At 42.8% G+C, this 26,393-nt stretch overlaps 1 protein-coding gene across 13 annotated transcripts in view; it reads right to left on the reverse strand.

Annotated features, from left to right (window-relative positions):
* The window catches only part of PTPRT (protein tyrosine phosphatase receptor type T), a 654,130-nt gene that overhangs the window by 22,088 nt on the left and 605,649 nt on the right, over positions 1 to 26,393 (reverse strand). For 12 of the 13 annotated variants that reach the window (XM_077459105.1, XM_077459107.1, XM_077459098.1 and 9 more), the window contains 5 exons: positions 19,140 to 19,289; positions 15,849 to 16,022; positions 10,768 to 10,899; positions 4,587 to 4,712; positions 4,347 to 4,510 (listed from right to left, as the gene is read on the reverse strand). In XM_077459105.1, coding sequence (XP_077315231.1) covers positions 4,347 to 4,510; positions 4,587 to 4,712; positions 10,768 to 10,899; positions 15,849 to 16,022; positions 19,140 to 19,289 — 746 coding nt within the window. The remainder of the gene's footprint in view (positions 1 to 4,346; positions 4,511 to 4,586; positions 4,713 to 10,767; positions 10,900 to 15,848; positions 16,023 to 19,139; positions 19,290 to 26,393) is intronic. The other variant, XM_077459099.1, reaches the window with a different exon arrangement.

Genomic DNA, 26,393 nt, shown 5'->3' on the forward strand with positions numbered 1-26,393 from the left:
CCTCTACACCCTGCCTCTCCTCCTCCTGCACCTCTTCCTGTCTACCCACCGCCCTCTGTATAGCCCTTCCATTTTTCTGGGTCTCAGCTAAATTTGTGGGGATACTCCTCTCTATTCTGCTTTCCCCCCCTCTCTGTCTACTAGCTCCTGCCCGTGTGGATTTCTCCACTCTAGGGCTTCCGCTCTCCTCTTCTCTTATAGTAGAATTTGCCGCCATATATCTTTGAATCCCTACCGGGCTTGAGACTGGGGTAGTCGATTTTGTTTTACTTGATTTCCCCTTCATGATAAAAAAAAAAATAAAAAATAAAAAAGAGGGGGGAGGAACAATACCCTTAACCAATATATTATCAAGTATAAGTCCAGGGAAAGTGTGTAGATAAACTTCTTCTATCCACCTGCTCCGAGAAAGGGTCAGGAGCACTTGATGCGTTTTTGTTTAGCACCATAAGAAATTTTGCTTTCAAGATACTATCTCGCAGTCTCCAGTGTAACTTCACCGCCGATCCAGATAGTGGAATTAAACATTCTCATTACCCATTATTCTCCTTCAGAGTAAGCGTAAAACAATGTTCACTGTGGGCCCTTTAAGTTTAGACCCCACCTTGATCCATAAGAAAACATATACAATAAGGGCCACAGCAATACAGGGACTTCAGTAATACAGGAACATCTTGATACTTGAATACTTCATTATAATTCCCATATCCAGTCCAGATACAAATACCTCTCTTCCGGGGTACCCTATGGGGAGTCACTATCAGATCTTTACTTTCACCGTGGAATTCCCCACTCCCACTCCCAGGGTATCTACCCCCTGTCTCTGTTACCACACTCCCCACCCAGGCACCCAGACACCCCAGGCACCATAAGAGGTATTATTTTCAGGGTGCCAGTCATAGAAAAATCTCCAATATTATTAGACCGCTGATCCGCTGATCCAGCAGATTCGCATAAGGTAATACCAGTCACTGTTGTTCTCCTTCAAAGTCTATTATTTCATCTCAAGATAAATATAAGACGGTGTTCACCATAAGTTCCCCGCTGTTTACTCTAAGGGGGCTCCGCTGCACATATGCAATGTCAAGACTTCAACAATATAAAAACTTCAACAGTATAGAGATATCTTGGCCTTTAAATAATCTTCAACATTGTTTCCATCTAGGATACTAATACCCTTCTTCCAGTGTGTCTATAGGGGGTTGCTGTATTTCCTGGGGCACTCTCCAGTCGCAGGTCTTCCTCCACCTGTCACTGCCACCAAGCTCCCCTTACAGATACCACCAAGCAAGGATACTATATAACTGACTTAGCCCTCACAGGCTGATAAGCTTACCACCTCCCTGGTGCAGCCCTGCAGAGTCAGTCCCAGCGTCCCGCCATCAGCATTATCTTCCAGAGGCTCTCTTTCGTTACAGCGCTGCTTGGGGAAGCGAGGGTCAACGAGGATGTTGGAGTACGGATCATTTAGCCGGCTTATGCAGAGTTAGCAGCAGACGGAGAACGGTGGTGTCCTACTTCGTCATCCCGGTATGACCCCGGCGCCTGTGTCTGCTTTCCGGTCCGCTCGTTTTCTCCATCCAGACAGTACCCCCTCCGGAGACCGTATCAACGGTATCAGCAGTCCGGTCCGTCCGTAAGACCCAAGCGCCTGAGCAGTGCGCCGCGCTCCATGCGGCGTGAGGTGAGGGAGAGCGGGGAGGACACGGAGGAACGAGCTACAAGGCCACACCCCCTACGTCATGACGCTATCACACCCCCCGAAAGTAGTGTTTGAACCTCAGAAAAAGGAAGTTCAATAGCCAGTAGCCAATAGCTTCTGTCTCGTAGTTGAATCTGAGCATGCGTGATTTTTGGCGTGTCGGAATTGCACACACACGATCGGAATTACCGATAGAAAGTTTTTCCGTTGGGAAAATTGAGAACATGCTATCAATTTTTTGCTGGCGGAAATTCGGACAGCTAAATTCCGATGGAGCACACACACGGTCGCATTTTCCGATGAAAAGCTCTCATCTGTCTTTTTCTGTCTGGAATTCCGATCGTGTGTACGCGGCATTAGAGTTGAAATCTACATGTAAAAAGCCCAGAGAACACCAGCACATATTGGCAAGAGTCCAGAGTACTTTAATAAAGGTGTTCATTTACAACCAGACACTATAAAGTAGTCAACGCGTTTTGGGGTACACAAAATCCCTCCTCTTTCAAGGTTAAAGATATTACAAATTATCAGGAGGACTCAAAATGACACAATCATCACAATGGATTATTTAAAAGATGAAATATAGAAAATGTCCAAGTGCTGCTGCCTATTTGCTCCTAGGCAATATCTATGTTTAATCTTCCAAGTAATTATAATAGATTTTGGGCTTTCACCTCTTTGTGCTGGTGAGATGATAGACTTTATTACATGTGCAACCCAATTCAGGCTCTGGGAGTCACTTTTCAGGACAGACCTATATCTGAATGCTGACCGTGAAGAAAAACAACAGGGCTTTAAACTGGTACTTTGAGGCATAAAGCCACAGTGAATGGCACCAGGAGCCCCCAATATACAGGTACATAAATGCTAAAGTCACAAGCTGACCGATATAAAGTTCCATATGGAAACCCACATGAATGTAAACTTCTGTTCTGGCATGTAATGAAGTTTTATGTATTTTTTCTTCTATGGTGGAAGAGGTATATAAAAAAAAGTGCACTTAAGGGTGTGTATTGTGTCCATCCCCCAAAGGCGTAAGACCTTACCCTGACCCCCAGGAGTACAAGACTCCTGACAGAGGCAAGACACAACTTGGTTCACCTAATCAAAAGGACTGGCAGACCTCTCTCCTCATCGTCAGCCAAAGCTGACCAACAAGTACTAGGATAGAGGATAGAGGATACCCACACGCACGCGTGCAGGGGAGGAAGAAACCTGATGGCCACGTATCCTCCCCCTAGACTTCACGGTAGACCTGATGACCCAAATCCTCCCAATTTTGTGAGAAAAGAAACACAGACAAAAGTACAAAGGGACAAAATGTGACGATTAAAATAAATTAGACAAATAGTGCCGATGTTAAGCCTTGAGGCCTGGTATCCATAATTGCGCCTGACTTAGCCAAAAGGCCTAGCCCAAAGAGAGATAGCACAGAAAAAGCATTAGTGCCGTGACCATGTGCTCATTCTCACAATGGTGTTCCTAAGCTAATGTGATACTAAGAGCAACCCTAGAGCGACCAACTCCTAGAGGGCACAGACACTGCAAATTCTCTGCCTTCCCAGAACATGGCCAGACAAGGTAGACCCTGCCAGACTTCCCCTCTAAGGTAGAGAGAATTGAGCTAGGAGCCAGTTGCCTCCCAGGCTATTACCAGTGTAAGAATAGGGAGAGTCACCCTTTAAGTTTATACTCTTCTTATCACACTAGAAACTGCATAGAGATATATATATATATAAATATCTGATATACAGATATTTGTAAAAGGTTATCGGAAACAGCTTCACATGCAGTGCTTTGCAAGTTTCTTCTGAGGTGCACATTTGCGGAAAACAGGACGCGCTTGCGGTCGCAGCTGACATTTTAGTTTTGCATACTTAGAACATTTTAGGGCGTAGTGGAACATTGGCCTGCGGTTTTTCTGTTCCAAAAATGATAACAGCTTAAGGTCATGAAAACATATATATATATATATATATATATATATATATATATATATATATATATATATATGGACTTTTTATAATCAGAAATCCCCTAAAAAATTCCGCTTATTGTATGACGAACATAGATGTGGATGTATGTGATTGGTTGCTAAAAAGGCCTAACCCATTGTGTCATGTGTAATTTGATTGGCTGACAAAGGGGCCCTCCCTCTGTCTTTGTGCAAAGTCTGAAATGTTTAAATTCTGTATACAGGAAATAAAAAATCGTATTCATGATAACCCATTCAATTGTGCATGGTTGTCTTGATTTACCCAATCGATTGAAAGGGCTTTCCAGTGACCGCTAAAGTCCAGCTCGAGTAGAACCAGAGGGGTGCACCTTACAACCAGTCAGATATTTTGGGTTGAAGGCTTATACTTCACCATTACAACAACAGTGATACATGCTGGGCATTACATAGATATCTGTTACTCATTTAGTGTGGTGTGTCATGTGACTGAAGACCAGAGAGCCACAAAGGAAGCCGATGCTGGAAGATGTGAAAAGTTTTGTGACAATAAACCATATCCTTTAGGAATAGCCATCTCTCACCATGCCCACATTCACTGTGGAAGCATGGCACTTGGTTGTGTCTGCCTCCCAGGCCAAATGTTTCAAGCTTTCCCATTGGTCTGGGCCTGACATCTATTATACTTACAAGCAGTGGACAACGGTCCTGCCTTCTCTGCCATCATACTGCTCTTGCCACTTCTCCAGCCTCTGCACAACCTTCAATATGGAGCGCTTAGAAGGAGGGGTTTCCCTATAGGCCGGCCACCCAATGTACTGGAGGTGTTGTACAATACGATACCCGTCTTGAGGCTGAAACATAGAAACATTCAGAAAACCAACTTTTACAGATACCTGCCTCCATTTCTGCGACTTATAGCTTTCTTACCCGTGCCATGTTACAGATACGGAATATTCGGCTAATGGTGTCCTCGTCAATATCAGCCGATACAAACTCCACCTGGACTGGCCCATAACAACAGGATGTCTTTTCCGGCCAGTACTGTAGACACAGCTAGAAAAGGAACATGGCACTTCAATAATATCAATATACATGCATAGCTGAGCAAGATCGTGCAGCGCAATATAACTACACGCTGGGTGAAACAAAAACACTGATGGAATAACAAAGGAATAGGAATAATAATAAGATGCAGGGGATATAATCAGCAATCATAGAAACAGACCAACATGCCGAGTGCTATAATCACATGGAGAGAGAAATAACAGTTTGATGAAATGACATGCAAAGATGTGGGACGGGCAGCTGTTCAGCAAGAGGGAAATAAGTCCCCCACCGGCACGCAGGAAGAATAGCCGCACTACTTAAGAACCTGCAGAAGAATGGAAATATTAACTAGAGGACTTCTTAAAGAAAACCTGTCAAACCTCAATCACTTTTTTTGTGTTTAAAATGCCAGTTCTAGCCTTATTCTTTGTCTTTGTTGAAGGGAACCTCTTAATGTAGTATCAGGGGATTTTCATATTGGAGAAATTGGCAAGAATTTGCTGGCAAATATGTTTATCCTCTTTTTGCCTTTTGCTAAAAAGAGGGAGCAGTTATCAGCATGTGCTGAGAATATTAATTGACTTTTAGGTGCTCAGTGTATGCACAGTCCAATTTTAACGTTTACAACAAGAACGCACTTTCATTTCAGTGGTTTAGCAAACACTGCATGCAAGCACTGAAGTTGATCATGTTAATCCTTCCTTTGAACCGGTTACATTATAAATTAGAAGGCTGGTGGGCTCTCTGGAAGGGGGGAGGTACCCTACTGAAATGAAAGTGAAAGTGCTCCTGCTGTAAACTTTAAAGGTCGTAGGTCTCCACAGTGCCTGCAGCTACAGAGGTCAGTGAAGACCTTTTTTAAAGTTAATTTACTGCTTGCTAATATGTTATACTTTGAAGTCCAGCCCAACCTTTTTGTACATTTGAGTTAGTAAAACAGAGCATTAGGCCAATGGGAAATTCCCATGAACTGCAATTAATACCATAACAGCTCAGACAATTGCTGTAGGGTGCAATGGAACCCGTGAAGAATTTCTTGCACCTATAGTTATACCTGTCTGAAGTACTTTTTTTAAGATGCCAGATGGCATGAACAGGTACTGTTATAACGGTGAATACAATTATCCCACTGGTGGCAGTTGGAGATAGTTAGGGATGGTATCACTATGGAGCTTGTGATTGACTTGTTCTATTTTGTACTTTATTGCCATTAGTAAATTATACACAGATGTTCTGTACCCAACCTATGAAAGACAGTCTGTTATAATACTCTTATAATACCCTTGACTACTTTGATCTTTTACCTTCCTTGTCTTATAGCATAGTTGTCAGAAAAGTCGAGATGGTTTTTAAATATCAGCTATGTTTAAACTGATCCACTAATTGTCTAGTATTGCTTAACCATCAATCTTCTTTATTGCATATGTACCCCCTCTTTTTCTAGTTTTTGCTCTAAGACCAGAAGATGGTGAGATCCCAGAGTTGTGTTAACAGATCATAAGATAGCAGTGGTGGGAAGGGAGTTGTAAAAATAGATTAAGTTACAGTTAACCTCCCTGGCGGTACGATTATTTCGGATTTTAGATGCTAAAAGCGGTACCATTATTTTGCATGAAAATTTGGCGTTTTATATTGTAGTCCTGTAATTCTTAGGAATAACTCTCTTAAATCTGTCAAAACCAGAGTCTAGCAGACATCCCCGGTATAATAAAGTTTGAAAAATGAAATCATAAATTATAATATAATAAATAATTATAAATAATTGTACCAAATAATAATATAACAATAATAAAAATTATTCAATAATGTAATCAAATCAAAAACACTGAAATTTGCTCAGTTGCAGAATTGACACTGTCATTACTTTTCAGTATTTGATGACGGATCTCCCCACAAATCGCTATCGCTCAATTCTGCAAGTGATTCCAATTTATTATCACTGTTTTCTAGCTGGTCTAAAATCATTTTTGATGTAAAGGGACAGTTTTGGTTACTATGGACAATCTCCAGTTTCCAGGCATAAAGAACAGTTTTTATAATATAAAACTGCATGCAGGACACTGGGCAGACCACTAGGGGCAAAGGGGATGTGAAATATGTACATACAGCAATGTAATCTGTAAGATTACATTATACTGTATGTAATGTGTGTATTTCACTTTTTGAATTTGGCGCCGATCTCCGTCCCCGTGGGTCGCAACGCTCACAGGGAACGGAGATCGGCGATGTGATAGATCGAGCGAGACACGGCTCGCTCGTACAGCGGGGAGACAACGCTGGATCCGAGGGAGAAGGTAAGTAAACCTCCTCCTGGATCCAGCGATGCAGTCCCGAGTCTGGCTCGGGGTTACCGCCTTTAGTATAAAAATTCCACCCCGAGCCAGACTCGGGAAGACCGTCAGGGGGGTTAAAGTGATTGTAAACCCTTACAAACCACTTTGACCTACAGGTAAGCCATTAAGGCTTACCTGTAGGTCCAAGAAATATCTCCTAAGCCTACACAGTTTAGGAGAGATTTAGTAAAAAACAGTGAAAGCTATCTACGGCGCATGTGCCGTAGACAGCGGTATGCAGGCGCATTATCGCCGTTAGCACCGCATGCCCGGGAGTGACGTCATCGCTGCTTCTGCACTGTGAGTGGCCGGAGCAGCGATACCCAGAAGAAGATGGATGCTCCGGACTACAGGGGACAGCGGTGACATCGCTGGCTTCTGTGTCAGGTAAGTGACACATAATGGGCTACATTATGCTTTACCTTTGCAGGGAGACAAAGAGGAAGTAAACCCATCTTAGTTAATATAGGCTAAGTGGTTATAGGTGGATTTGGGATTAGATTTATATCTTGTGTCTTTATTTGAATTCAGGATAGTTATTAAGTAGTCCGCTCATTAAAAAAAAGGGTTCTTTGGGTTTTCTAGACCATCGTTGACTGACATATAGGCTCCTTTTAAGCCTCACAACCCAATCTTTGGTCCCAAGAGTGCCATTTCGAGTAGGAATGGGGTAAATGTCCTTTTTGCCTATGCCTATGATTTGCCTTTCGTAAATAACCCCCGAAGTATATCTAACCCAAAAACAAAATGCAACATACGGCAGCTTACCAGTCCTTAGAAGGAGTGGCGGCATTCATTTCCTTTACTTGCCCTGTGCACGCAACTTCCCGTTTGGGTAAGGCTAGGAGTGGCTAATTAGCCACCAGTTGGAGACAGGGATGAAAGGGAGTATTTAAGCAGTGAATGTTGTCTTAGCCCCACCCCTACTGAAGAAGTCTATGCGTTGACATAACGCGTATAGGGGTGGAGCCTATGTACTGACGTCACATTGTGGCCATCTTGTGAAACCAGTGTTTTTATACTTAATCAGCTAGCATGGCTTGAAGTGCCACTTGTGAGTGTTTTACCTATTTGATATGGGAAATAAATGTTTTACATACAGCGAACACTAGATTCTGCCATTCTCTTTCCACATATATCTTCCACTGGATGAGAGGTATCGGGATTCTCCTGAGCCTACTGAAGACGGCAGATTTAAAGCGCAAGCAACACGTCAGATATAATTGTCCTCTCCGGAGGGCAAACTGCTGATTTCACTGATGAAACAGGAGTCAAAATGTGAGAGGAGCAGCCTATGATACTGGTGGAGGTGAGCACAAGCACTTTTGGAATCATTTTGCACTTTTTGGTGAATCGATTTTTTTGTGGATCTAAAACAGTCACTTGTCACTATTTTTATGGACTTTAATACATTCATGAACTCTTTAATTTAATGCTATTTTTAGGAGCATGTTGATGAGGATTGTGATATTTTTTGGGGGTGGGGGGTTGGGGGTGGGATAGTGCAGGGTTTAGGTAGTCTTTGGATTACATCCATTGTGGGTGTTCCCGATGGGGTTCCATGTTTCCATCTCTGACTGGTTTAGTGTTGTCTTTGTTTATATGTTTTTTACTCATTTGTATTTCTTTTCTTTCTTCTATACACCTAAGGTTGAATATATATATAAATATCTTTCTTAAAAATACATTTTTGAACAACTTCGCCCATTTTTCCTGTTGAAGCTGCTTTCGGCGAAACATGTAGAAGCTTTTGGACGTAGTATTTCAAGTGTGTGATTCCAGTATTAACGGTGTCGCTAATAGGGATTTTGTGTATATACCTATGACTCTCAACATATGTCTGTATCCACCTTTTTTATCTGTTTGTTTTGTATAAATAAAAAGATTTTTCTGACTTTTATAACAATATATTGTAGTGTATATTTAAGATATGTACCTTTAAAATCCCATATCCAGTACTCCATTATTTTCGAGGATTGTGATTAGTTTAAGCACTTGATTACAATTACATTTTTTGTGATACACATTGCAGGATATTTAGTAGCGCAGCACAGTTTTTTTGTTTCTTATTATCGTCTTTAAGTGGAGTGAAAGCACTTTTAGTGATAGCAGCTACTTCTTTTTTTTATCTTTGTATGATTTGATAATAATTTTATACACGTGGATTGTGTTGATTGGTTTCAGGTTATTTACGTTCTGATGGGCCTACCAGTAAAACACTTTGGGGTTGATTAACCACTTCCCACCCGGCCAATGTATATATACGGCCGGGTGGGAGCCGCCTGCTCCTGATAGGACGTTCGGGAACGTCATTCAGGAGCAGCGGGATCGCGCGCGCGCGCGCCCGCGCAGCGGCGCGATCCCGATGTGCTCGTGTCACCCGGACACGGCACATCTCAGATCGGCAGGAGGGCTCTGTGATTGGCCCTCCTGATCACATGACGGCCGTGTCCAATCACGGCCGTCATGTGATGTAAACAAACAGCCGGTTGCTAGGCAATCGGCTCTCCTCTCCTCACACGGAAGTCACCGCTGAGAAGAGGAGAGCAGAACGCTGCAGCCGGCTGATGATCAGTGAGTATGGGCTGCTTTTCACAGCTTTTTACTCACTGATCATCAGTGTAGTGTAAACACACAACACACCACACAGTGAAAACACAGTCCCCACATATGTCCCCAAAACACACATGTCCCCAAAACATACATGTCCCCAAATAATAAAAACACATGTCCCTAATAATAAAAACATGTCCCCCACATATGTCCCACTAAAATCACATGTCCCAATGATTATCTGCACACATATGTACGTGATCACCTGCACACATATGTACATGATCATTTGCGTACATATGTCCGTGATCACACAAACCAATTATTATACACTTAACGGAATTTTTTTTACCAAAAACATGTAGCAGAATACATTTTGGCTTAAATTTATGACAAAATTTGATTTTATTGGATTTCTTTTCAAATAGAAAAAAGAAAATATTGTTTTTTTCCCAAATTTCCGCTTTTTTTGCGCTTATATCGCAAAAAAAAAAAAACGGAGTCGTGAATAAATAACACCAAAATAAAGCTCTATTTGTGCGAACAAAATGATAACAATTTCATTTGGGTACAGTGTAGCATGACCGCGCAATTGTCACTGAAAGCGCTAGAGCGCTGAAAGCTGAAAATTGGGCTGGGAAGGAAGGGGGTGAAAGTGCCCTGTATTGTAGTGGTTAACTAAAACTGGAGAGCGTAAAATCTGGTGCAGCTGTGCATGGTAACCAATCAGCTTCTAACTTTAACTTGTTCAATTAAGGTTTGAGAAAAAACTGAAAGCCGATTGGTTTCTATGCAGAGCTGCACCAGATTTTGCATGATCCAATTTTAGTAAATCAAAACCTTTCTGTGCTTTGGTGACAAAACTCACTGTACTGTATCTATGGAAGGAGCAGTATTGGCACTATAGTAAAGGAAGTGTGTTAGAACTGCAGACCATCCCCGCTCTTCTCTAACATAGTGGGGAGATTCTCTGTAGTCCTAATTCACTTCCCATTCACGTGGTTTGAGATGACACTGTAGAGCCAATAGGACAGCCCTGGATTTCTGGAAGACATGACAGGTAATTTTTTTTTTCAAATCGTCAATGACATATAAAAAAAAACCCTTAATGGTATATTTAAAAGACCCCAAGGGTCTTTGATGATAGAATAAAGTTGATTAGCTGAAGATTTTACCTGAGCAGCATCCATTTCATTCAGCATAACGATTGAAGTGCAGTTATAGTCGAAGACCATCCTCCAGAAATCTGGCACAGTGTTGGGTAATGGGTGTTGTGTGACCAAGAACGCTGCCGGCTTTTTATGGCTCTGGAAAAACCAAACAGGTTGTCAGAAGACCGATCCTGGGATCTCCAAGAAATGTGAAAAACAAGAAAAGGTTCCCCAGCATGCAGCATTTCATGGAGGAAATATGTTATATTTATCATTTTCTATGACGGTCTACAGTATGGAGCAACGACTTTGTGTGTCGCAGTATCATCACAGAGCTGCTGACAGCCGACAACATTAGAGAGTTTATACTGCAGAGTGGCTAATGCACAGTTTATTCTGCTGCATCAGATCACATAATCTGTCAGTCTTGCGTGTGAGACAGGATTATCTGGAAAATATTCCCTTTGCAGCGCGGAGCTGTCAGATCTCTGACACAAGCTGAGAGATCAGGGCCGACCCCCGGAGTGTGACAATCAGGACGATTCCTGTGACGGATCAGACTGTGTCAAGTGACAGACAGTAATGCATAGTTTCTAATATATACCTACACTGATATAATGGTTATTTCTAGCAATTATTATTAATATATGTATATAAATATACAGTGGTGTGAAAAAGTGTTTGCCCCCTTCCTCATTTCCTGTTCCTTTGCATGTTTGTCACACTTAAGTGTTTCGGAACATCAAACCAATTTAAACAATAGTCAAGGACAACACAAGTAAACACAAAATGCAATTTGTAAATGAAGGTGTTTATTATTAAAGGTGAAAAAAAATCCAAACCATCATGGCCCTGTGTGAAAAAGTGATTGCCCCCCCTTGTTAAAACATACTATAACTGTGGTTGTCCACACCTGAGTTCAATTTCTCTAGCCACACCCAGGCCTGATTATTGCCACACCTGTTCACAATCAAGGCATCACTTAAATAGGAGCTGCTTGACACAGTAAGGTCCACCAGAAGATCCTTAAAAGCTACACATCATGCCGAGACCCAAAGAAATTCAGGAACAATTGAGAAAGAAAGTAATTGAGATCTATCAGTCTGGAAAGGGTTATAAAGCCATTTCCAAAGCTTTGGGAATCCAGCGAACCACAGTGAGAGCCATTATCCACAATTGGCGAAGACATGGAACAGTGGTGAACCTTCCCAGGAGTGGCTGGCCGCCCAAAGTTACCCCAAGAGCACAGCGACGACTCATCCAAGAGGTCACAAAAGACCCCACAACAAAGTCCAAGGAACTGCAGGCCTCACTTGCCTCAGTTAAGGTCAGCGTTCATGCCTCCACCATCAGGAAAAGACTGGGCAAAAATGGCCTGCATGGCAGAGTTCCAAGGAGAAAACCACTGCTGAGCAAAAAGAACATCAAAGCTCGTCTCAATTTCTCCACAACACATCTTGATGATCCCCAAGACTTTTGGGACAACATTCTGTGGACCGATGAGACAAAAGTGGAACTCTTTGGAAGGTGTGTGTCCAAGTATATCTGGCGTAGAAGGAACCCTGCATTTCATAAAAAGAACATTATACCAACAGTAAAATATGGTGGTGGTAGTGTGATGGTCTGGGGCTGTTTTTCTGCTTCAGGACCTGGAAGACTTGCCGTGATAAAAGGAACTTTGAATTCTGCTGTCTACCAAGAGATCCTGAAGGAGAATGTCCGACCATCTGTTCATGTACTCAAGCTGAAACGAACTTGGGTTCTGCAGCAGGACAATGATCCTAAACACACCAGCAAGTCCACCACCGAATGGCTGAAGAAAAACAAAATGAAGACTTTGGAGTGGCCTAGCCAAAGTCCTGACCTGAATCCTATTGAGATGTTGTGGTATGACCTTAAAAAGGCCGTTCATGCTCGAAAACCCTCTAATGTAACTGAATTAGGACAATTCTGCAAAGAGGAGTGGGCCAAAATTCCTCCAGGACGCTGTAAAAGCCTCATTGCACGTTATCGCAAACGCTGGGTTGCAGTTGTTGCTGCTAAGGGTGGCCCAACCAGTTATTAGGTTTAGGGGGCAATCACTTTTTCACACAGGGCCATGATGGTTTGGATTTTTTTTCACCTTTAATAATAAACACCTTCATTTACAAATTGCATTTTGTGTTTACTTGTGTTGTCCTTGACTATTGTTTAAATTGGTTTGATGTTCCAAAACACTTAAGTGTGACAAACATGCAAAGGAACAGGAAATGAGGAAGGGGGCAAACACTTTTTCACACCACTGTATATATATATATAGATACATATATATATATATATATATATATATAGATAGATAGATAGATAGATATAGATATATATATATATATATACATACAGTGGGTAAAATAAGTATTGAACACGTCGCCATTTTCTAGGTAAATATATTTCTAAAGGTGCTAATGACATGATATTTTCACCACGTCAGTAACAACCCATGCAATCCATACATACAAAGAAACCAAAACAAATAAGTTCATAAATGAAGTTATGTGTAATAAAATGGAATGACACAGGGAAAAAGTATTGAACATGGTAACTGAAATATATTTAATACTTCGTACAAAATCCTTTACTGGTAATGACGGCTTCAAGTCGCCTCCTGTATGGAGAACCTAGTAGCATGCATCACTCGGGTATGTTTTTGGCCCATTCTTCCACAAAAACAGTCCTCAAATCTTGAAGGTTCCATGAGCCTCTTCTATGAACTCTGATCAATCTAACAGCCTTATTTTCTTTGAAACCAATTGAGAGTTTCCTTGTCTTTGTGTTTGGGATCATTGCCTTGCTGAAATGTCCACCCTTGTTTCATCTTCATCATCCTGGTAGATGGCAGCAGATTTTTATCAAGAATGTCTTGGTACATTTTTCCATTCATCCTTCCTTCAATTAAATTAAGTTTGCCACTACCGTATGCTGAAAAGCAGCCCCACGCCATGATGTTCCCACCTCCAAACTTCACTGTTGGTATGGGGGGTGTTTTGGGGGTCATGTGCAGTGCCATTTGCCTTCCAAACATGGTGTGTATAATGGCGTTCAATTTTGATCTCATCTGACCAGACTATATTCTCCCAGTATTTCACAGGCTTGTCTAAATGTTGTGCAGCAAACTTTAAACAAGCTTCAACATGCTTTTTCTTCAGCAATGGAGTCTTGCATGGTGAGCATACATATAGACAATGGCGGTTGAGTGCATTACTTATTGTTTTCTTTGAAACAATTGCACCTGCTAATTCAAGGTCTTTATGAATCTCTCCACAAATGGGCCTTGGCTCTTGGATAACACTTCTGATAATTCTTTTCACTGTCAGAAATTTTGTGAGGAGCACCTGGTCATGGCCGTTTTATGATGACATGATATTCTTTCCACTTCTGGATTATGGCCCCAACAGTGCTCACTGGAACATTCCGAAGTTTAGAAATCTTTCTGTAACCAATGCCATCAGTATGTTCTGCAACAATAAGGTTGCAAAGGTCTTGAGAGAGCGCTTTGCTTTTACCCATCATGAGATGTTTCTTGTGTGACACCTTGGTAATGAGACACCTTTTTAAAGGCCATCAGCTAAGACTTAACCAGCTGATATTAATTTGCACTGAAAAGGGGCAGGATTGCTTTCTAATTACTGGTAGATTTCAGCTGGTGTCTTGGCATGCCTCTTTGGACCTCTCTTTCTTCATGTGTTCAATACTGTTTCCCTGTGTCATTCCATTTTATTACAAAGAACTTAAAGTGGTTGTTAAGCCCCTATGTGATCTTTATACCATCCCCATTGTTAGAGAACAACCTGTGCCCTATTGCCTGTGCTCCATGAAAAAAAAAAAATCATATTTCTACCTGATTTCACATGACTCCCGGGTCTCTCCTCTCCCCACCTGCCAGCTCCAGCAGATGAGGCTGAAAATATCAGCCAGGGAGGGGAGAAGGAGAGAGTCGGGAGTCACGTGAGCTCCAGGAGGCTTTTTATAAGCACAGGCACTAGGACACAGGTTATTATCTAACAATGGGAATAGTATAAAGATTACATCGTTTTGTAGCAGCAGGGAGGGGAGCAGAGCGGCGATAGTGAAAACTGATAGGCAGGGAGGGGAGGAGGACAGAGGAGAGCTGCAGAGAGCAGTAGATGATGGAAGCACGTAAACTGACCACGGTGTCAGGGCTCAGCAGCCATGATTTACTGTGGTCAGTTTACAGACGGGAGGGCATAGCCAGGCAGGATCAGCCAAGTATTTAAGGTGATACAGGGGGCCAAATTACACAACACAAGCACTGTGCTGCATAATATGCTTTAAAGTGGAATTCCACCCATATAAAAGTCAGCAGCTGCAAAAAGTGTAGCTGCTGATGTTTAATAATTGGACACTCACCTGTCCTAAGGTCCAGCAATACAGGCAAACAAAGCCCCGCTTCTCTCCCCCTCCTCGCCTTGGCAATAGCATTATGACTGTGGGCGCCTGGCTGTGGCTTCACAGCCAGACATGCACACCGCATGCATGAGCCAGAAGATTACACGTAGATTACACGTAGGGAGAGGTGAACTTCCTTCCGGCTCAGCGGAGCCCCGGGAGGAAGTGGGAGCTGGATGAGGTATCCGCTCCTCTCCCCAAAAAAATGGCATGCCAAATGTGGCATGTCAGGGGGTCACTTTCACTGTGGAAGTTTCATTTTTGGGTGGAACTCCACATTAAGGGAACAGGATCCAGTTTTTTTCCTAGGGTAACAGTTTAATTTCTGAACTTATTTTTTGGGGTTTCTTTGTATTTCTGGATTGCATGGGTTGTTACCAACATGAAATAAATTTACCTAGAAAAATGCTGTGCATACAGTATATATATATATATATATATATATATATATATATATATATATAAAAATATATATTCTAGATTGTAAGCTCTAACGAGCAGGGCCCTCTGATCCCTCCTGTATTGAATTGTATTGTAAGTGTACTGTCTGCCCTCATATTGTAAAGCGCTGCGCAAACTGTTGGCGCTATATAAATCCTGAATAATAATAATAATATATATATATATATATATATATATATATATATATATATTCTACTTACATCCATGAGTGTAGCATTGATGTAGTTGCTTGTCTCTCCGTCAAGTGAAATGAGGAAGGGAAGGCACCGATCCAGAGGTAGGACATCTAGAGCCCGATTCTTGTCATGGTTGCGGGGTAGAAGCCCTATACTGCAATCTTCCGGCCTTGCTCGTGGGGTCACAATGTTCAGGGTCTGGAAAATTAAAGTAGAACTTTACTTAAAAAACAATGAAACAAAACCCAAAAAACAAAAGAAAACTACATTTGCAAATCATAATACTACCACTTGACTGTACATTGTTGTTGTTTTTTTATCTTGTTTTGCAGTGTCCTTGTTTCTTCTCGCTTTACCTTGGAGCGTAAGGCAAATTTTTCTTAGGTCACATTTATTTATTAAGGTCTAGGTAAAGTGTTAATTTGTCTCCTGAAGTATGCCTGACCCAATGGCTGAACTCTGCCTTTCACCCATTTTAGGATTTCAAACTGTTTTGGCCTCATTTAGAATTGTGTCCCTGCTCTGGCTATTCTCTTATTACATACAAATAGGCACACAGAACCAGAAGACAAATCATATCCTGAAAAACTGTACACATTATAATGGTATAATGACAGTTTCGTAACTATACTAATCTTCATCAATAATAAATGCATGATAATTAATGGCTTCCATCAGGGGCATCTGAGTATCTGCTCCCCCCACCCCCACAAGTGTTCACTGTAGGGGACCCAAGAGATCGATGCTCCTGGAAATGTTGGTTTTCCTTCAGAATTCAAGGATTTCTTTATATGTGAACTTAATGATAAGCACATATGGTCTTTATAAAAGTCATGTGTATTCTTAATTGAACTGTACCCCCTAGCTAGTGTGCTAGAAAGGCTTGGCTGGGTCGGGTGAATGACTCAGAGAGGGATAGATGACTCACAGGCAGCATCCCCAAGACCTCCCCCTACTTCTGGAACTTCCAGAACAATAGGAGTAGAGGAAATGAGGAGCTGTCTGGAGTATTCTGAGAGCCCTGACCAATCCCCAACAGATGGGTTGGCAAAGGGCAGGCCCCCTCAAATACTCTGAACCAGCCCAGCTGGGGCACAATGGAGTTTGGGTGGAAGATGGAAATGGAGTGTTAGCTGTCGATTACCCTTGTGCGTTGCCCCTAGTTGGGGGGGGGTGACCTCAGGCCTGGACTTTGGTGCGAAAGGGACCCTCTTCACGACACAAGGAGGTGTCCTGACCGGATGCATGGAAGCAGGAGGAGGACAGCAGGAGAACATTGGGAGGAAGACAGCCAGATGTGCTGGTGAGTGTTGTCGGAGTCGGAGAGGACTGAGAGGAAGCCTAAGAGGACTGGGAGAGAGCAGTCTGGAATGGATGCTGAGTCAGCCTGAGAGGACTGTGAAAGTGCAGCCAAGAGGGCTGGAGAAAGGGGCAGCTACGGCCAGGCAGGCTGGCAGTGCCCGAAGAGGTCCTTATGATTAAGCTTTGGGGGGCGTAGAGTAAAATGCGTTGGGGATGTGGCCTGGCAGGAGCCCAGGCTAAGGTTGTCTCTCTCATACCACCATAGGACTCCGTGGATGTGCGGCACCAGGGATCTTTCCTCTCTTCCTTCCAGTGTCTAAAGAGATGGTGCTGGGATCAGTAGCCACAGGAGGACAGCTGGGCACTAGGACTTTGCTACACAAACAAGGGGTCTGTGGTCCCTGTCTCTAAAGGGTGTTTTGCTACCTGGCCCTAAAAAGTTGTAGTGCTGCAATTAGGAGTTGCGCTGGAGGCAGAGGAGAAGTGTATATATTGACTGTATATAGTTGTGTCCCAGAAGAGTTCTTTGCTGAAAGTCAAGTGGGCATCCCACAATACCCTAATCCCTATCCAAGTTTATTATCCTCAATAAAACATAAAACAAAGCACTGGACTGTTATATGACTCAAGTGTGCTGTGCAGATATGGTGTGCCTGGCTGTGCAGGGTGGGGATCCCTTTACACTTTAGAGGGTGCACTACAGAATCTTTGTGTGCTTTGTGTATGCCTTACAGATCTGTGCTGTAATCCAGTGTGCAACATTTCCTCTGTAATAAAGACCGCTCACTGCTGCTCTCTCTCCTTGTGCAGGGTGATTGGTCTTGTCTCCACCCCCTCATGTCGTTTTGTCTCCGCCCCCTCATGTAATGGGTGGGGCCTGCTGAGACCCTCGTACAGCTCTGCTTTCCTCACAAGCTATGTACAGCACAGTGATAATGTCTCTGCTACTTAACTAAGTAATATCTGGGTTTGTAAAGGCATTTGGTACATGCAAAGGGGAATTACATTCCTTTTTTATTTAAATTTTCAAGCCGAGCTAAGCTTTAAGCAGGCCATAAAAACATCAACCGTTCTGCTAAATGCCAGTCAATGGTTGCCCTAGACCAGCGATAGCAAACCTTGACACCCCAGATGTTTTGGAACTACATTTCCCATGATGCTCAACTATAATGCAGAGTGCATGAGCGTCATAGGCAGGGCTGTTTTTAATATTGATTGGACCCTGGGCAAAAATTTTCTTGGATCCCCCCCCCCCCCACACTCCATGTAATTTCACTCTCCACCTGCTCTGAGACATACAATAAATAGCAGCTAGACTTAAAATCAGTTTACTGTATCAGATCAGCATACCATTACTGCTTACTGACTGGTTGCTAGAGGTCACAGTAATCATTATGGCTCACTGATTAGTTGCTAGAGGTTACAGCAAACGATTTCTGCTTGTTAATTGGCTGCTAGAGATTACTGCACAGTAATACTGCTCACTGATTGGTTGCTAGAGGTTACAGCACATCATCTCCTCACTGCAGGGGAGCATGATATTCATATGAATGATGCCTTTAATTACATATCAATGCAACCGGCCGCAGCTATTTACTTAATAATGCCGCTGCTATTTACATATGAATGCCGGTTATTTACATGTAAACACAGGCTCTGCAGGTGAGTCATCTGTACACAACAATAGAGCAGAGCTGGGGAGCGTTAGTAGCAGCACTTCACACTGAGATATTGGAAAACAGCACAAGAATAAAACTTCAAGGGACAAGGGAATTTAAACTGGGATAGTTGGCAAGTATGAGGCAACTGCTTTGGGCCCCACAACAATGACAGGGCCCAGGGCAGCTGCCCCTTTTGCCCTGCCTTAAAGATGGCCCTGGTCACAGGAAATGTAGTTCCATAACAGTCTGTGGTTAGACCCCCGCCCCACCCCCACATCATTTTTATGGAAACAGAAAATCGTAAGATTTGTCTTACTAAACATACATTTTCAAAGATTTATGTAGGGCATACCTGGAATTCATCTTTGATTTGACTACAGTTGGTCTGCGGGTCTAGACGACTGATATTGTAGTAGACGGAGCGGAATTCACACACTGGGATGGCAGTGTTGCCACACAGGCAGGCCTCCAGAATGGCATCATGGACAAATACATACTGCTCCTAGCAAAATGAACTACAGTGATTAAGAGGAAGAGACAACTAAGACCTAGTAATGAACACCCACTAAAGGACAATTGTGAAGATGCCCCAAACAGCCAGTATGAGGTTTGCTTTAATCTTCAAAACGACTCCAGAATATAAGCAATTCATTTAGGGCCCATTCACACCATACATACTGCATTAGGCAGTCCATTAAAAAACAGGCTGCAACCTTTGCTTCACAGAGGTGCATTGGGGTGCCATTCAGAATGAGTGGCACTGTGCACACCATCGCACAAGAAAGGCAGTGCTGTGTGTCGCGCTGCGTTACTGCATCACAGGTTGAGTGAATGGGCCCACAACTCAACATGTGCAGAATGAAAACATTTGTTTAATTTTGATTAGTTATTTACATAAATTAGTTTAATTAAATTTGTTTAACTAAACTAATTTATTTTAGATCGTGTATGGGCTCCATCGGACCTCTCCTGCCCAAAAATCTGACGGATTTTAGAAATAGAACATGTTTCAAATTTTTCCGCCGGACCCAGTTCCTATGGAGAAATCCGTTCATCTGTATGCTAGTCCGACGGACGAAAACCGGCGCTAGGGCAGCTATTGGCTACTGGCTATGAACTTCCTTATTCTAGTCCGGTCGAACATCATCACGTTTGAATCCGTCGGACTTTGGTGTGATTGTTTGTGGCCAAGTCCGTTCATTCGGAAAGTCCATCGGAACTCCGCCGAAAGTCCATCAGGAAGACTGTCGGGCCTAGTCTGCCAGAAAGTCCAGTCGTGTATGTGGCATGAAGGTTTTTCCGACGGAATTCCGCTGAAGCTGTCTTGTGTACACACAATCACACCAATTCGTCAAGAACGCGGTGGCGTACAACACGGGACTAGAAAAAGGAAGTTCAACAGCCAGTAGCCAATAGCTTCCATCTCGTACTTGCTTCAGAGCATGCGTAGTTTTTTTGTACATCGGAACAGCATAGAAACGAGCAGTTTTCCCGACAGGAATTGGTTCCGTCGGAAAAATATAGAAAATTTTCTCTTTTTAGGTCCGTCAAAATTTTTGATGTAAAAAGTCAGCGTATGGGGCATACACACGATCGGAATATACGATGAAAGCTCCCATTTGACTTTTTCTGTCGGACATTCCGCTCATGTGTACATGACATTACATTGGTTGTGCTCTCATCCAAACTGTCAAACCATCAAATGGTTGGTGTCATAACTGAAAAAGATAGGAGGGTTTAGTTCCAGTTGAGGCCTTGATCACACCATGGTGCAGAGTTGTCAGTTTTTATGCTCCTGTTCTGCAAGGGCACAAAAAACAATTGTTCTCTATGTGCCCTGTTCACACCACAATGTGTAAATTTTTTCTGCACAGGAATCTGCAACGTGTATACAGTGGTCTGCATGGGAAAAAAGTGACATGACATCAACATTGATGTGAATAGGGCACATAACTGACGCACATGAAAACTAAAGTCAAAGTGCAAAAAACAACTGATCAGTTTTCATGAACGTATGGTGTGAACGAGCCCTTTTAAAGTGAAACTCCACCCAAAAGTGTAGCTTCCACTTTAAGCACTCCTCGCCCCCTGACATGCCACAATTGGCATGTCACTTTTTGAGGGTGAGTGTGAACCTTCTTTTTAGTGGGACTTCCTGTCCCACTTCCTCCTTCCTCTTCTGGCCACCCAGACAACTCCTCCTCTCGCCCGTAGGTGGCCTCTCCCTGCCAGCAACCTTCTGGGACATGTCACATGTCCCAGAAGATTGCCTGGCCAATAGCAGAGCGCAGCGTGTCTTGCGCAGTGCACGCTCAGCATTAAGACTTAAGCTGCCCAGAGTTTCAATGAAGGCACTGCGGAGAAGAGGGGGAGAAGAACAAGAATTCGGGTGGCCGCATCGCTGGACCATGGGACAGGTGAGTGTCTGATTATTAATCATAATTATTATTAAGTCAGAAGCTATGCTTTTTGTAGCTGCTGACTTTTAACCGCTTCAGTCCCGGAAGATTTTACCCCCCTCCCTGACCAGAGCACTTTTTGCGATTCGGCACTGCGTCGCTTTAATTGACAATTGCGCGGTTGTACGATGTTGTACCCAAACAAAATTGATGTCCTTTTTTCCCACAAATAGAGCTTTCTTTTGGTGGTATTTAATCACCTCTGCGGTTTTTATTTTTTGTGCTATAAACAAAAAAAGAGCGACAATATTGAAAAAAAAATGTTTTACGTTTTGCTATAATAAATGCTATAATAAATATCCCCCAAAAATACATAAAACATATTTTTTCCCTTAGTTTAGGCCGATATATATGTTTCTACATATTTTTAATAAAAAAAATCACAATAAGCGTATATTGATTGGTTTTGCGCAAAAGTTATAGCGTCTACAAAATAGGGGATAATTTTATGGGATTTTTATTATTATTATTTTTTTATTAGTAATGGTGGCAATCTGCAATTTTTAACATGACTGCGACATTATGGCGGACACGTCGGACACTTTTGACACTATTTTGGGACCATTGTCATTTATACAGCGATCAGTGCTATAAAAATGCACTGATTACTGTGTAAATGACACTGGCAGGGAAGGGGTTAAACACTAGAAGGCGATCAAGAGGTTAAATGTGTCCTAGGGCGTGATTCTAACTGTGAGGGGGGTGGGCTTCCACTCACATGACAGCGATCACTGCTCCTGATGACAGGGAGCAGTGATCTCTATCATGTCAATGCCTTGTTTACATCTCCCCGCTCTCCGGCTCCGTGACACGATCGCGGGACACCGGCGGACCTCGAGTCCGCAGGACCCGCGGGCATGTTCACGCTGTATACGGTGCTTGCGTGCGCGCCCACTAGTCCTCCAGTTAAAGGGGACATACAGGTACACCCATTTGCCCACCGCTGCCATTTTGCCAACGTATATCGATGTGCAGTGGTCGGCAAGTGGTTAATAAACTAAAAAAAACGGGTGGAACTCCGCTTTAAGGAGCTACAACATGACCACTGCAACCTACAGTATATGGTTTTAGAATTTAGGAATTCATTATTCTTCTAGCCAGTGTTCTGAGATAATTCAGAATCCACTGAAAGGTGCATTTGACCTCCTTAAAGTGGTGTTGCCACCAAAAAAATAAAACTACTTAAAATTCTTAAAAAAAATCAAAAAAAAATAATTGGCAAAAAAAAAAATGTTTACTCACCTCTAAATACCGGTTGCTAGGGGGTCCCTCGTAGTCTGCCTTCTTCATTGCCCGGGCTGGTGACATCACTTCCCCTCGCGCCGCACATTCACCTGGGACCTGTCATGTGTCCCAGGTGACTGTACGGCGTATCACGGCGCCCTGCGCCGCTCGCGCATGCGCAGTGGGTGCCCGGCTGTGAAGCCACAGCCGGGTGCCCACAGTATGCATGACGGTGCCGCGAGCGGAGCGGGGAGCGAGGGGGGGGGCTTCGTTCCCCCGCATCGCTGGACCCTGGGGCAGGTAAGTGTCCGATTATTAAAAGCCAGCAGCTGCAGTATTTTTAGCTGCTGACTTTTAATTTTTTTTTTTTAGGGGGTACCCCACTTTAAATCTGCTTGGCATGCAAACAAAGTCCCAACAACAAAAGCCTTAATACCATATTTATATTTGCGAATTGTATAAGGAGGCTCTGCTAAGAAGTGCTACATGGTAATTGCACTTTACTGTTCCACTAGAGAGAGAATCTGCAAATTTGAATAAGCAATACAATAATGGATATAAGGGAGAACAAGCATGTAAAAATTGGAATGTCATTTAAAGATCTGTGTTCAGAGAAAAGTTTGAATATTAATGCAAACCTTTTTCTGAGTGAAATCCATTGCATTTTGAAGCTTCATTTGCCCATCCAACTAATATAATCCGATGTAGGATTTTAATACATGGCAGGTTACTGTCAACCACTGCTTTTACCATCTTTTTATATACAATGCGCTACTTTAACTGGTAATTACACGGTCATGCAACACTGTACCCAAATGAAATGTATAGAATTTTTTTCACACAAATAGAGCTTTCTTTTGATGGTATTTGATCACCACTGTTTTTTTTTTTCTTATTACATAAACTAAAAAAGACCAAAAATTTGGAAAATAAAATGTTACTTTCTGTTATAAAAACATATCCAATAAAATTTAAAATAAATGCTATTATATCTTAAAAAGAAAAAAAATCCAGATGCCTGTACCTTCTTAAAGCTGTCTCTCTAATCCCTTCTTTTCTTTGGTTCCCAACTTTTCTTAGCTTTCTTCTTTTCTCAAATGACATAATCAATTAAGTGCTAACACATTTGGAAATTATCAAGTTAAAGGGGTGTTCCAGCCATAAAATTATAAAATTTAATTTAAAACACTGTAGCTGCTGACTTTTAATAAGGACACTTATCTGTCCAGGGCGCCCATGAGTTAACCCCTCCCCCCCAGACCGATCCGTCCCTCGTATCGTGTGCCGGCGCCGCCATCCTCACCAAGGGAAACAGGCAGTGGATCCTTAGGGCTTCACTGCCCGTTTCCTACTGAGCATTTGAGAGTCCCCCGGTGATTTCTGAATGGGCGGGTGTTTTGTGACACACACAGGTCCCAGAAGACACAGCGCCCAAATTTCCCAGAAATCAACGTGAGGAGGAGAAGACTGAAAATCTCCGCGGAACAGGAAGTGGCAGATCAAGAAGATCTACCTAGCAACAGGCATTTCTGGTAAGTAAAAAAAAAAATTTTTTTTCAAATGTTCTTTAACGTATTTAACCACTTCAATACAGGGCACTTTCACCCCCTTCCTTCCCAGCCCAATTTTCAGCTTTCAGCGCTCTAGCGCTTTCAGTGACAATTGCGCGGTCATGCTACACTGTACCCAAATGAAATTGTTATCATTTTGTTCGCACAAATAGAGCTTTATTTTGGTGTTATTTATTCACGACTCCGTTTTTTTTTTTTTGCGATATAAGCGCAAAAAAAGCGGAAATTTGGGAAAAAAACAATATTTTCTTTTTTCTATTTGAAAAGAAATCCAATAAAATCAAATTTTGTCATAAATTTAAGCCAAAATGTATTCTGCTACATGTTTTTGGTAAAAAAAATTCCGTTAAGTGTATAATAATTGGTTTGTGTGATCACGGACATATGTACGCAAATGATCATGTACATATGTGTGCAGGTGATCACGTACATATGTGTGCAGATAATCATTGGGACATGTGATTTTAGTGGGACATATGTGGGGGACATGTTTTTATTATTAGGGACATGTGTTTTTATTATTTGGGGACATGTATGTTTTAGGGACATGTGTGTTTTGGGGACATATGTGGGGACTGTGTTTTCACTGTGTGGTGTGTTGTGTGTTTACACTACACTGATGATCAGTGAGTAAAAAGCTGTGAAAAGCAGCCCATACTCACTGATCATCAGCCGACTGCAGCGTTCTGCTCTCCTCTTCTCAGCGGTGACTTCCGTGTGAGGAGAGGAGAGCCGATTGCCTAGCAACCGGCTGTTTGTTTACATCACATGACGGCCGTGATTGGACACGGCCGTCATGTGATCAGGAGGGCCAATCACAGAGCCCTCCTGCCGATCTGAGATGTGCCGTGTCCGGGTGACACGAGCACATCGGGATCGCGCCGCTGCGCGGGCGCGCGCGCGCGCGATCCCGCTGCTCCTGAATGACGTTCCTGAACGTCCTATCAGGAGCAGGCGGCTCCCACCCGGCCGTATATATACATTGGCTGGGTGGGAAGTGGTTAAAGAAGCGTTTTTATGTATTTTCTTTAGGGAGGACCTCCGCTTTAAAAGGGGCTTCTCTGGACAGGAATGCCTTCTTATTTTATTTTTTTTTATTTTGCCTTTTTCGTTATTTTTTTTGCTGTGAATGTGTATAAGTTCTCTAATGCTGCGTACACACGACTGGACCTTCCGGCAGACTAGGTCCGACAGGCTTCTTGACGCACTTTCAGAGGAGTTCCAATGGACCTTTCGAACTAACGGACTTGCCCACACATGAACGGACTAAGTCCATTCAAAAGTCGTAAGACGTAAGACGGGAATAAAAAAGAAAGTTCAATAGCCAGTAGCCAATAGCTTCCCTTGCGTCGTATTTGGTCTGTCGGACCAGCATACAGACAAACGGTTTTCCTGATAGGAATTGAGTCCGTCGGACAGATTTGAAACATGTTCTATTTCTAGGTCCGTCTGATTTTTTTTACAAAAAACTATCGGATTATCCCACACACGATCGGATTGTCCGATGGACTGATTCCATCGGACCTAGTCTGCCGTGTGATGCAATATATTTGGTTCTAACCTTTTAAATCGAGCAAATAAACGTTACTATATCTTATTTTTTGGTTAGAAGTTGCCTTCAAAGTCCTATAAAGAGCAATTGTGTTTTTTCAGATATAATTAATAAGGATGGGGGCAACTACACCCAGAGGCACATACAATCATTATATCCAATTATCTAACTGGAACAAGTGAAGCCATTTGAATAAATCCCCATTAATAACTAGAAATGTGGCATTTTCTCCCACGTTTAACAGACAAATAGAGGGACAAAGATCTCAAACAGGGAATTAGACATCAAGAAAAAATATCTAAGGCCGCGTACACACGGGCGGACTGTCCGCCCAACTAGGTTCGTCAAACAGTTTGACAAACAGTCCGTTCAAAATTAGCATGAACGGACTTGACCACACACGACGAACGAACAGTCCGCTGAAAACTTGCGCGATGACGTGAACGGCACGTACGACGGGACGAGAAATTCGACGTCCAATACACTGCAATGCAACCTTCGCCGTGTAAATTCTTTCTGAGCATGCGCGAGACTTAGTTTGTCGAACAAGCCTACACACGAGCGGACTGTCCGCTCAAACCAAGTTTCAGCGGACAGTCTTACGGAAATTCCGAAAAACTTTGTTCGTCAGACTGTCCGCTGAAACTGTCCGCTGAAGCCCACACACGAGCGGACTGTCCGCTGAAACACTGTTCAGCGGACAAAGTTGGGCGAACAGTCCGCCCGTGTGTACGCGGCCTTAGAGGAGTTCTAACCCCTCATCACTATATTCAAAAGTTAAAAGGAATGTTGGCTGAAGG

Source organism: Lithobates pipiens, unplaced genomic scaffold, assembly GCF_037356315.1.
Source record: "Lithobates pipiens isolate NorthernLeopardFrog02 unplaced genomic scaffold, aLitPip1_a1.2 Scaffold_28, whole genome shotgun sequence".
Taxonomy (NCBI): domain Eukaryota; kingdom Metazoa; phylum Chordata; class Amphibia; order Anura; family Ranidae; genus Lithobates; species Lithobates pipiens.